Source organism: Marasmius oreades, chromosome 8 (genome assembly GCF_018924745.1).
Source record: "Marasmius oreades isolate 03SP1 chromosome 8, whole genome shotgun sequence".
In the NCBI taxonomy this organism is placed as follows: Eukaryota; Fungi; Basidiomycota; class Agaricomycetes; order Agaricales; family Marasmiaceae; genus Marasmius; species Marasmius oreades.
In genome coordinates this window covers 113,030-123,520 of record NC_057330.1, presented here as the reverse complement: position 1 = coordinate 123,520, position 10,491 = coordinate 113,030, and the positions used below count along the sequence as shown (strand labels likewise).

Sequence of the window (10,491 nt, the reverse complement as noted above, 5' to 3'; positions counted from 1 at the left end):
CAAAAATGTCGCAAGTGTGGAGTGTCACGAATCGTTCACTTTCCAGGACATGTTCAACATCAAGGAATGCCCCCCAGAAATTAATTCTTGGGCATCTTGGGCATCTTGGGCATCCAGGGCATTCTAGAATTCTTGCCAGTGGAGCAACTTTTCTATTTCGCACAGCCTTGCACAGTTATTCCACAGCTTTGCACAGTCATTTAACAGCTTTTCATAGCCATCCACAGTCATTCCATGGTTATTCCATGTTATTTCCTATTGGCTAGGTCTTATCCCCATGTAGATAGCTCAGTAGTATATAAACCCTCCATGTATCTAGGTATTTTCCCCAGCCTTGTAATTTTAAACCTTCTGTTTGTGTTTCTGTCTCTTGTGCTTTCTGCTTTTCCCCCTCTCTCCAGTGAGCCATTGCTCCTGTCCAGTGTTCCTAAGTGTTCCCAAGTGTTCCCAAGTGTTCTTTCAAGTGTTCCTTCCAGCATTCCAGTGCCCTCAGTATTTTTCCTAGTGTGCTTCAAGCACTCCCAAGCTCCCTCTCAGTATTCCCCAGTAAGTATTTACTTTTGAGTAAATCTTGTCGCCTCAGCGGTCCCCCTTTGTTGTTTGTTTGCATTGTTTAGCTTGCCACATAAGCCTTAAAACCCACTAGTTGGGTGCAGTGGTTCTAAGGTTGAACAGTTCATTTCATGGAGCTGGTCAGCCAGCCAGCCAGCCGAGAATGACTTGGCCGAGGGGTCCTTACCATGGCCACAACTTGCTACTACAACTGTAATCCCTTGCCAGGTCTGCAAATCATAAGACATTTCACCACAAATTGAGAGGTAAACAATATCCTCCTACAGTAGAATGAAGTTTTACCTCCATTGCATCAGATTCATGTGAGTTTCACCATAGTTCTGTTGGATTTTTATCTGTGATAACTGTATTACCACATGATTTTAACTGGCACATCTTGTATCGATAGTTTTATCATGTGGCTTTCTATTTTAATCATATTATAAGACTGTTAGAATACTGTTATAAGACTATTCTAGCCTACCCTAACTGTAGTAACGAATCATAAACGCTGCCACCCATAGTATTGGGGTTGCAGCATTTCCGGTTTTTTGCTGATGATGGTGACTTGGTCCATATGCTGCAACTACTTGGACACACACAAAAAGTCCAGATGCAATGAATAACATCCAATAGTGATAGGAAAAGGCCTTTAGACAAGAAATAGCACAGGATAGGAAGATTGGTTTGCAAGAATGTCTTCTTGCTGTCTGTGAGCATGTGAACTACATTCCATTCAGTTATATATCAAAGTTAGCGGTGTTTAACAGAGAATCCAACTTGGAATCAAAAGAAGTTGAAGAATACTGTACCACTGTTGATTATGAATATTGACTTGGTCTCATATTACTTGAATATGTTGGAACTACATTTTACGGATGAGATTAGAAAGCATTTAGTAGCGAAAGCTATGTCAGAAATGCAGAGGGATACTGACATTCGAGAGAAACTCAAAAGAAGCATCAGGACTCTTGGACAATTGTTGAAGTCCAGGAAGCTGCTATCACTATGTCAGCTACAATGGTTCAAAGTGGTTATGCATCAGCACTAGGAGTTTCGGGACCAGATACTTATTCAGATACTTATTCAGATGTCTCCCCAGAAGGATTAAATAGACTTCATGGTGTAAAACAGACCATGGATCAGTATGCTCATCCTCCAATTCCAGAGACTCAGGATAGGAAAATAAAGGATGAATGGGAACACAAAGTATTGGTGTTGATGGACATGTACACTGTGAAACTTTGCAAACTTGGACACCAAGTTTCCAAGCAAAGTAAAGCAACCAAAAATACAAATCAGTTCAATAATATTAGTACAGTTTTTTAGACTTGGCCATTTTTTTCTTTTGAGTTCAAAACAAGTTTTATATTACTTATATTACTACTAATAGTAGAGTTATGTACATATGAGCTAACTTAGAATACATATGAAGTGGTGCATGAGTGTCCAGCTTGCAGAAGTCACTGGTGTGAGAAAATAACTTCTGACTGGGTGTGCAAGCTGAGAGTCTGTTCTGCATATTGTACAGTGTCTTTATTTTCTCAACTTAACTTGCAGCTCAAAAATTGTGCTTGTTTGAGTTGAATTTGAGTTTGGATTGAGATTGAAATTGAAAGTGAAATTTAGTTGAGAATTGAGAATTGAGAATGAGAAAGTGTGGAAGAAGTTGCCAGTGGGCTTGTGCTTAGCTCAAAGTTCTTAAAAATGGGGTTTAGATTTTAAATTCTGTGAGACATTATGACCCCCCAATGTCCAAAACAAGGGGCATGAATTTACTAATGATGCAAGGGACAGATACATTAATAGTCTTGAGGCTTCTTGGGGCTCTGGGCTAATATTTATAATGGAAGCAAATAGAATGTCTGGAGATCATCATAAGAATCTTACATGGTTTGTTGACAAGCTAGGGATAAATATAACATATAAATCATATCAAATCATTGTAATCTTTGCATGTAGAAATCAGCAAGCTAGCACAGCTTGCAGGATCTATACTGCATAAGTTTCTTATAGAGATGAGTGCTGTGACAGATTCCACACAGGTGACTAGATATAAAGATTGAATGAAAGCCCTAGAGCCTACATAAATGTCTGACATACCTCAATCAAAGTTTTAGTCTCCCTATCTGAGTCCTGGTCTTTCAGACCTTGAGATTGTGTTGTGAAGGAGGTTTCAGGGGAGCCTGAAGGAGTATACTCTCTAACTGTAGCTCGGAAGCTTGTCAGGATATTTGCTGACTCTACTCCAACTCCATCTGCACTGGCACTGATGCCACTGACAACAATAGCAGACTCAATTCCAGATCCAGAGGTTGAAGAAGGGGTTCTTGAGTTGAGTCTAGGGATGTATTGTGTCAGAGAGAGAAAAAACAAAAGGGTTGGTATTGAATGGGAGAAGGCCTGAACTGGAAATGTGGATGATAATGATCCTCACCTAACTAAAATTGAGACAGCATACACTGTAAAGAAGAAGAAAAACCAGAACAATGTCTTTAATGTCAGTGGATGATGGGTGTTGGGCTTTACTCACATTTTGATAAAGTCTCAAAGATGGAGATGTAGATGAAGTTGAGAGGTTGTAATGCAAGCTAGTCAACAATGACACTGTCAGCACCACAACTCAGGGAAGAGACACAAGAGACACACCATGATAAGGACTGCTATTATTACTACACTGTAAAAAAAGTTGTAGTATTTTTGTTGGTTGAAGTGAACCAATTTTATGTCCTCTCACCTTGAAATAGCACCTGTGCCAATAGCATATGTCATGATTTTCCAAATGAGTGAGTCTGTCCTGCCAGCATTGTATTATCAGCACCATCATTTGTTGACACTATTGGATCTAGGCTCAAGCCCAGGGACTAATAGTACTCACCGTTTAATTCCTGACCGGTTGATATACAAGTAATAACTCAATGCCCCAGCACAAAGAATATCTCCTGCACACCCAACAGTCAAGGGGACAATAATTAAGAATTTCTGCAAACATTCACCAAGGTCAGCCATTGTCAACAGTGGCTCATGGAGAACACGCAAAAATAGGTACTATTCATACCTTGCTTGTCAATGGGATTTGTAACATGGATGTCTGAGATCTGTGGTTCATAGACAGCCTTGAGCACACAAAAAAATATCAAGATGGAGGGGCATGACTGACCCAACCACACTGAGGGCTATAGGGAACTAGTTAGTAAGTCTAACTCAGTCTTAAACATGAAAAGTAGTTCACTCACCCACACAAAACCCTTTACAACCCAACATCCAATGCTAATTAGTGATCAAGATGGGCCACTCAAAAATAATAGGGTGACGAACCTAACTGGGTTAATCCTAGAGTGATCTAAAAGGAGCAGTAACGTTGACTATGTGGCACTTTTGTGAAGGAGTAGGGTTACTCACAATGAGTCCTGGAAGACAGAAGCTTTTTCCCACTGTCAACGAGGGTGTGAGTATTTTTTATATTTTGTCAGTGGGCTGGGTTCAACTGAAGCCAATAGTGATAAACTTACAGTGGTATATCTGAACAGCATAGAATGTATGAGCGATGAATACGATCAAGCTCTAGCGTTAAAAGGCGACAGATGTCAGTGCACAGTCAAAAATTGAAGATTAAAAAGGACTTTTCACAATTGCAGTGACAGTGGCCTTTTTAACAACATATTAGCATGATAGGACTTTTGTGAATAAAAAGGTTTGTGCGTACGAGTGAACTCCTGGACGGATATTAAGAAGGTGAATTTTATGAGAACCGGTCTTCCCGTAGACCAGGGATGAACTTACCAAACGGTTTGAAGCAAAGCTAAAGGGTTCATGTAGTTAGTCACCATGTAGTAGTACGTTACGTGGGTGATGAGAATTGTATGGACTGTTTCGAGAATCCTACATGTCCATAGTGAGTGACTGAGCCTGTTCAAAAATTGAGGGTCCATGAGACATACACCAAGGAAATGACCTATTTGTTCAGAAGCTTTTAGCGCCGAAAAGGATGGTCAACCACCGGAACTTACCGTGGCCTTCGCAATAAAAGGGTCTTTCGGAAAACTTTGGAAGTATTTGTACGCCTGGCTGCATACGACTCCATATAGACTGAGGGAGATACAATGGGCCTGTGAGTGAGAAGTCCGAATACAGGGAAACGATGTAGAGGTTCAACGTACACAGAACCTATAACTAGCCCGATGAGGTTGGCCCCGAGAGTATTGTCGAATTCAAGTCCCTGTACCATTTTCGGCGGGAGGTCCCAGTCAGACTTGGGTTGAAAGGCGCTTTGAAAAGCTCGACCCAGTGAGCAACCTTTTTATCTGGCCAAAAGCACGTAAATTTGAATTGCCGTGATGAAGCTGGGGAATCAATCAATCATGAACCGTAAATTGCGTCGTCCAAGGCGATGACTCCTCAAACAGATTTAATCAAAAGCTGCCAAATTGATGGCCAACGACTTCTTTCAATTGAAGCTTCGTTCGCCAAGCAGTGAGTTCTTGGCCATGGAGTTCTACACAGCCAACGGTGGAAAGGAGGCACTAGGGGTCCCATCAGGGCCCCATCCCAGGGCCCCATTAAAGGAGTGGTATTAGAAGGCTAGAACACATGGTCCATTGTATTACTGCGAGGAAGGATCAGTGTTGTTCACATGAATCAACAGGACGCGGTACCATCCTGAGGACAAATAAAATAAAACTAAATCAAAAGAGGACCCTATACGGTCTGAGGGGGAAAGATGATCAAAAAGATCAAGAAACATCGCGGCGCTGCCTCAAGTCTTCGAACGCCCAGGGCCCTCGAAATACATCAATCAAGGAACACGATATTCAGAAGAATACCGGGGATTGCCGTTAGTACATTCGTTATCCTCTTGGTCGATGTAACCCGCGGTGACTGCACTTAAGCAAGTGTTCAAACGTTCATCGACATAGATCATCGTGTGAAGTTGGAATCCGGCTCAGAACGTTGATGCACAAAACGCCCGACTCCTATTAGAAGGCCAGAAAGACAGATAGATGGATTACACGGTATTGCCATCGATCGTTCCATTACGTGCAAAATGATGATCTCGTCAAGGTCACGTACTAGTCGCAGCAAGGGAGATCTAGATGAGCGTCGAAGCGGCGAGCGGCGAGATGGACGCGTGAGCAGAAATGAGTGCTGCGAGTGCGTCCCTAGTCTCATCCTCAGATAATGTCTCGCAAGCTTGGCCTTACCTCGGAATCGTCGTCGTTTGCTTATGATGTCTCGTGTACAGTACCTATGCCAAATAACTTGAAGACCAAATCCTGGTTTTGTTTTGCTCTCGCATCCTCGATCCTTATTACACTGTGCTCGAGAGGAATGCCGCAATGCGGTATCACCGAGACTCGAACGCCCTTGAACGAGAAAATTCGAACGAAATGGACGTCGATTTTGGAGACCTCCATTGCATGTTGTAGAGTTCCGGGAAGGGAAGAGGTCCGACTTGGCCGACCATGTAGCCTAAAAGATGCAAACGCTCTAGGTTGACTAGTAGGAGGGGGAAGAATTCCCGGTAAAGAAACTTCACGACGGCCCCTAGCGAATTTGAAATGATCGGCTACGGATACCGACGGCTCCGAGCTAATCATACACTTCGGCCATCACGGGTTTTGTCGGGTGTTTTTCCACCTCTGGAAACTCGAGAAGGGAGAAACAGCGCAGTAGTTCGCAAGTTGAAATTAGAAGTTCATCGAAAGTACTATTGTTCAAAGTCCAAAACCCCAACATACAGTTGTGATTATGCCGATACCGTCCCATGAGCACTAAACATTAAACAACCGTCAAATTAATCGCCTTACTCTCCATCCAAGGGATATTCACAGCCTGAAAGTGGACGTCGTTAATTATCAATATGTAGTAAACCACCGAAAAAACACTCACCCCAATCAGAGCATAATGAACCAAACTCAACATGGCAGGACCAGGACTTGCCCAAGTTGGGATCGTAACGGTGAAATTCTGCTGTACGTTCAGTCCAGTGCCGCGTTGTGGGTTGTAATCGCCTTTGTAAAGGACCTCTCCGATTCCAGTTTCGCTGGGAGATAAACATAGCATTGTCCCGCAGGGTTTGTAGCCTAATACGACGGAGACTTCCTCTGAACTGGATAGGAAAGGCTATATGATGTGGAGTAGGAGAAGGGTCATAACTGGATAGATGAAAAAATCACTCACTGGCGTTTCGACTTCGACGGTAAAGCTCTGGCTGGCGCTGACCTGGAAGCCAGATTGTGGAGATTGGATGTGGGCCTGTTGCGCAGAGGAAGAAGTGACGAGGACAGCTATGGAAGCTAGTAAGACACTCAGTGAAGGCAGCATCGTAAAAAGTTCTGGGGGGATGTACTGGATGAAACGAGCTAAGCCGGGCATCCTTTATAGATTTCTGCCAGTGGAAAGGGTCGAGTAAACGACCTGTGTATTTCCGGCTGAGTAGTTGCGGGTGACATTGACATGAATCGAGGTTGTGTGTCGGTAACACTGCTTTCAGGGCGAGTAGATCGATTTAATTGAAAACTTCGGCGTTCTACTCGGTAGGATATAGCAGCGTGCGGTCAACATAGTCCGATGCGGGAGTTGAAGGCCGTTTAGGCCAGCTAGTAAATAGAGCCTCCTCAAACGCGAAACCAGAGGATTGGTCGGAAAACTAATCAACCCGGTTGATTTTTCGCCAAGTCTAGGATTCGGAACCTTTAGACTAACTTCGGTCATGTCTGGAAGGCGGAAAAAGCGGACTGACTGACTTCCTACACCACTGAAGAGAATCATGAATCGACGAATAGAGAACCTTGCTTCAAGTTGTGGCCAGTTCGGGCGCCGTCCAATGAAGCCGATACTTAAGAATTTTCAGGCTCAAACGAGAATGTCTATATCCAAGGAAAAAAGTGAATGAAAGTAAGCGTTGTCCACGAAAGTATCTCAGACTCGCAGGAGAAGAGTGAGAGGCGATAGGGTGTGAGTTGTCACGACGATTCCGGGTCGGAGTCTGAAATAAACGTAACTCAGCTATTAAAGTGGCAACTCGTTCCTTGCTCGTTCCCCGCAACAAATTTGTCCTTTGGTCCCACAAAACCAACAAAAAGGGCCATTGTGTAGACAAAGGAATTGTCGGGTAAGTTATTCTCAAAGTGTTTATGAATGGATATAGGTAATCCAGCGGCGTTCTTTGTTGGGCTTTGTCCTTTCTAACGATCTCTTATAAAAGGAATCAGGTTCTTATTGGATTTGTAACCACTTCTCCTCTATCATCATCCCCACTCCTACTCGACGACGCGCAAGTAAACGATGACCACGAGGGTCACCCGATCCAGAGCCAAGTTCGTCTAGACTTATTTTCTAGCTTTGAGGTTGATTCATCAAAGTTAATTTTATTCTTATGTAGAGGTGTTGCCGCTCAGGCTGGAGAGCCTGTAACGCAGATCAAGACGGAGACCTTGGATCAGGAACTTCCTTCAGAGGTGAAGCCGAAAGAACGGAAGGGAAATGGTCGTGCGTTTTCTCTTCTTCACCTATATTCTCGATACGCATTCGACTCTGACTCTGAATAACGTACGCCGATCAATAGGGAAGAATATATCGGGAAAGCGGAAGAGAGATGACTCACCTACAGTCAAACTCGAATCCGGAGATCAAGAGCCATACCAATCTGTTCCTCCAAGCCCGAAGCGTAGAAGGAAGGATTCGGACGGTCACGGTATGGTTGGGAGCTCGGAGTCAAACGAAGGAAGATCGGGTGTGGCTCAGCATGCCACAGTTCAATCTCCTCGTCGTAGCCGAACGCAGGCACGGGTTTTGGGTCGTAAACGAAGCAATGCGATTGTGCATACTCCTCCTCGGATTCTAAGAACAAGCCATATGAGGCCCATTGTAGATGAGCTGTTCAGGAGGAGGGAGGCATGGTTTACAGTCGATCTAGAAGTTGTCGCGCCAGGCGGAACTGCAAAGAGTGGGGAGCTACCTTCCTTTTGACGTTAACTGAGACGTTTTCTAATAGATTTGAATCATGTATCATTTTCATCCTCTTCCGGCGTTCTGGGATTACAGTAAAGTTAATTGAACTTGGACTCCACGGGCTGCTAAGTATTTCGGATACTTGTAAAGTTGTTCTATCCTAATACACTTATGTACATATTTTAGAACCTTGCATTCTAGTCGTCCTAGGTATAGACATCTCAACCCAGGCGAGCCTTTCGTGATACTCCTGATAGTGAACGAGTGGTTTTCCAGACACTCAGGTCATCTCACCTCGCGGCAGTGAGACCGGGAAGCATAATAGCATTAAGCCGCGTTTGAGAGTCTCTCGTGAGTTATCGACTCAGTCCCGACTCCATGTCTTACCTTCGAGGTTAAGAGTTGAGAGTATAATAGAGTTGAGAGTATAATTCAGTGATGCAAGTCCAAGAATTTGGCAAGCCACCCGTTGCCCGGGCCGAAATTACCGGGACCGGATGACGTGCCGAGTCCATGTCACACCTGTGACAGCCTTCCATTCCTTTCCTCCCTTCCCGCGTTGACGTCTGGGTACGTGATTTGATGTTGAATTACCTCTGTATATCATGATCAACGTTATGAACTTCTTCAGAATCTTTTTTCTCGTTACGAGTCTCATCGCGAACGTGAGTTCAAGGATTTACTCGACGAGGGCGAGATCACTGGCACTGAGCGTTGGGTTGATAGGCATTGTGGGTCGTCGCGTTGATCGCGCAGGGATTGACGACAGCGAAATGTGAGTGGTACTGTGCCTTCTACAATTTTCTGTTCTTATTGGTGTTATTATGCAGTTGGACATAGCTCAGTCGGAACTCTCTGGTTCGCCATCGGTCTACAGCTATTGGTCAACGTTGGCGGTCTCTGCACCCTTTTGAACCGGTCAGCAGACTTGTACAGATCTCAATTGTCGCACTTTGCGGTTCTCGCGGTTGTGTTTGCAGCTATTGGGATTGACGCGAACATTTATGCAGAGCAGGCGGTTCGACAACTAGTTGGTGCTTCTTGGCTGATTCTCTTGGTGGTGGATATACTTTGGATCGGTTACTTCTCTGCTGATCCTCAGTCGCGGGTATGGAAGGTCTTGTAGGTGTGCTACAATCGCTTTGGCTTTATTCCAACTCATGTTTATTTCTTCAAGTCATCCCGAACCAACAGTCATTCCGGTCGCCACACACTCCAACTCTCCACCAACTTCCATCGCTGACCTTGATTTATCGTCCAGAAAGTCACACTCGGCTGTATCTCAGACTCTCAATACGCAACAACGAGATGGCACTGAAACCACCCATACTGTTACCTCTCGGCCAATCACTGATGACAGTGGCCTAAGCTCGGAGGTTTGGTTCTCGCACAAAGCGAGAGCGTGTTATGATTGTTGGTCAAGCTGCTGTTTGTTTGTTTTTTCTCGTGACCAAATCTCATCATACCGTTGGCAGATTCCGCGTCAACCTCTAGTGCACCGAACGAGTTCAATTTTCAGCAAGTCAGCTTCAAGAAGGGGGATATTCTTGATGTTTCGAGGATTGTGGACAAGAAGTGGTGGCCTGCCAGGACGCAAGACGGTAAACAAGGAAGTGTGTATCAATTCTCTGTCAGACTTTGCCGCCATCTGATGCTTATTTTTTTAGTTGCGCCCTCAAATTATCTCCAAATCATCACTGAATCTTCTACTGAATGAATATTGTATTTACATGTCGGAAGCGGGTCTGACAATAAAATGAATTCACGGTTGCTTATCGTTGGTGCATGTGATGGCTATCGTTTTCTCGGGGCTGTCAAAAAGTGTGAGAACAAATGAAAACAAGGACCTTTGCGATGATGAATCGATGCCTCGAGGCTTGTTACCCGCGATCTCTCTCCTTCCTCAGCGCCCCGTTAAAAAGCATCATGCATAGCCTGGGTTCCCTCGAAAGATCCATTGGCGCCTCTTAACAAAGTTCCATTCCG

The 10,491-nt window shown here is 44.2% G+C and overlaps 4 protein-coding genes across 5 annotated transcripts; 2 read left to right on the top strand and 2 right to left on the bottom strand.

The window, feature by feature from the left end:
• Positions 1 to 2,562: 2,562 nt before the first annotated feature.
• On the bottom strand, positions 2,563 to 4,780 carry E1B28_011965 (uncharacterized protein; the record flags this gene model as incomplete). Its single annotated transcript, XM_043157023.1, has 19 exons — positions 2,563 to 2,601; positions 2,656 to 2,893; positions 2,990 to 3,014; positions 3,086 to 3,143; positions 3,202 to 3,229; positions 3,290 to 3,349; positions 3,431 to 3,534; positions 3,611 to 3,650; positions 3,713 to 3,728; positions 3,789 to 3,800; positions 3,871 to 3,895; positions 3,955 to 3,986; positions 4,065 to 4,116; positions 4,183 to 4,200; positions 4,259 to 4,268; positions 4,336 to 4,434; positions 4,494 to 4,507; positions 4,563 to 4,641; positions 4,713 to 4,780. The coding sequence occupies 19 exons, from the start codon at positions 4,778 to 4,780 to the stop codon at positions 2,563 to 2,565; spliced, it is 1,017 nt and encodes a 338-aa protein (XP_043004388.1).
• A 1,426-nt stretch (positions 4,781 to 6,206) lies between these two features.
• E1B28_011964 (uncharacterized protein) lies at positions 6,207 to 7,243 on the bottom strand. Its single transcript, XM_043157022.1, has 3 exons — positions 6,733 to 7,243; positions 6,442 to 6,675; positions 6,207 to 6,384 (listed from the first exon to the last, which is right to left on the bottom strand). Exons 1-3 carry the CDS (start codon positions 6,925 to 6,927, stop codon positions 6,331 to 6,333), a joined length of 483 nt encoding a protein of 160 aa, XP_043004387.1. The 5' UTR covers positions 6,928 to 7,243; the 3' UTR covers positions 6,207 to 6,330.
• Positions 7,244 to 7,594: 351 nt separating this feature from the next.
• On the top strand, positions 7,595 to 8,735 carry E1B28_011963 (uncharacterized protein). Of its 2 annotated transcripts, XM_043157020.1 has the most exons (5): positions 7,595 to 7,702; positions 7,760 to 7,871; positions 7,937 to 8,043; positions 8,120 to 8,500; positions 8,549 to 8,735. In XM_043157020.1, exons 2-5 carry the CDS (start codon positions 7,840 to 7,842, stop codon positions 8,599 to 8,601), a joined length of 573 nt encoding a protein of 190 aa, XP_043004385.1. In that variant the 5' UTR covers positions 7,595 to 7,702; positions 7,760 to 7,839; the 3' UTR covers positions 8,602 to 8,735. The 2 variants fall into 2 exon arrangements, with proteins under 2 accessions (XP_043004385.1, XP_043004386.1); XM_043157021.1 differs by having other exon boundaries at positions 7,595 to 7,666; positions 8,120 to 8,669.
• A 375-nt stretch (positions 8,736 to 9,110) lies between these two features.
• Positions 9,111 to 10,222, top strand: E1B28_011962 (uncharacterized protein; the record flags this gene model as incomplete). Its single annotated transcript, XM_043157019.1, has 6 exons — positions 9,111 to 9,170; positions 9,232 to 9,280; positions 9,336 to 9,627; positions 9,683 to 9,918; positions 9,981 to 10,118; positions 10,173 to 10,222. The coding sequence occupies 6 exons, from the start codon at positions 9,111 to 9,113 to the stop codon at positions 10,220 to 10,222; spliced, it is 825 nt and encodes a 274-aa protein (XP_043004384.1).
• Positions 10,223 to 10,491: the final 269 nt, after the last annotated feature.

Bases quoted from the DNA above. Each gene is read 5' to 3' on its own strand.
- E1B28_011964 (XM_043157022.1), bottom strand. From the start codon at position 6,927: ATGCCCGGCTTAGCTCGTTTCATCCAGTACATCCCCCCAGAACTTTTT. The intron at 6,676-6,732 runs GTGAGTGATTTT...CACATCATATAG, and splicing joins CCGTCGAAGTCGAAACGCCA to CCTTTCCTATCCAGTTCAGA. The intron at 6,385-6,441 runs GTGAGTGTTTTT...GTCCACTTTCAG, and splicing joins TTCATTATGCTCTGATTGGG to GCTGTGAATATCCCTTGGAT.
- E1B28_011963 (XM_043157020.1), top strand. From the start codon at position 7,840: ATGACCACGAGGGTCACCCGATCCAGAGCCAA. The intron at 7,872-7,936 runs GTTCGTCTAGAC...ATTCTTATGTAG, and splicing joins GTCACCCGATCCAGAGCCAA to AGGTGTTGCCGCTCAGGCTG. The intron at 8,044-8,119 runs GTGCGTTTTCTC...GCCGATCAATAG, and splicing joins AGAACGGAAGGGAAATGGTC to GGAAGAATATATCGGGAAAG.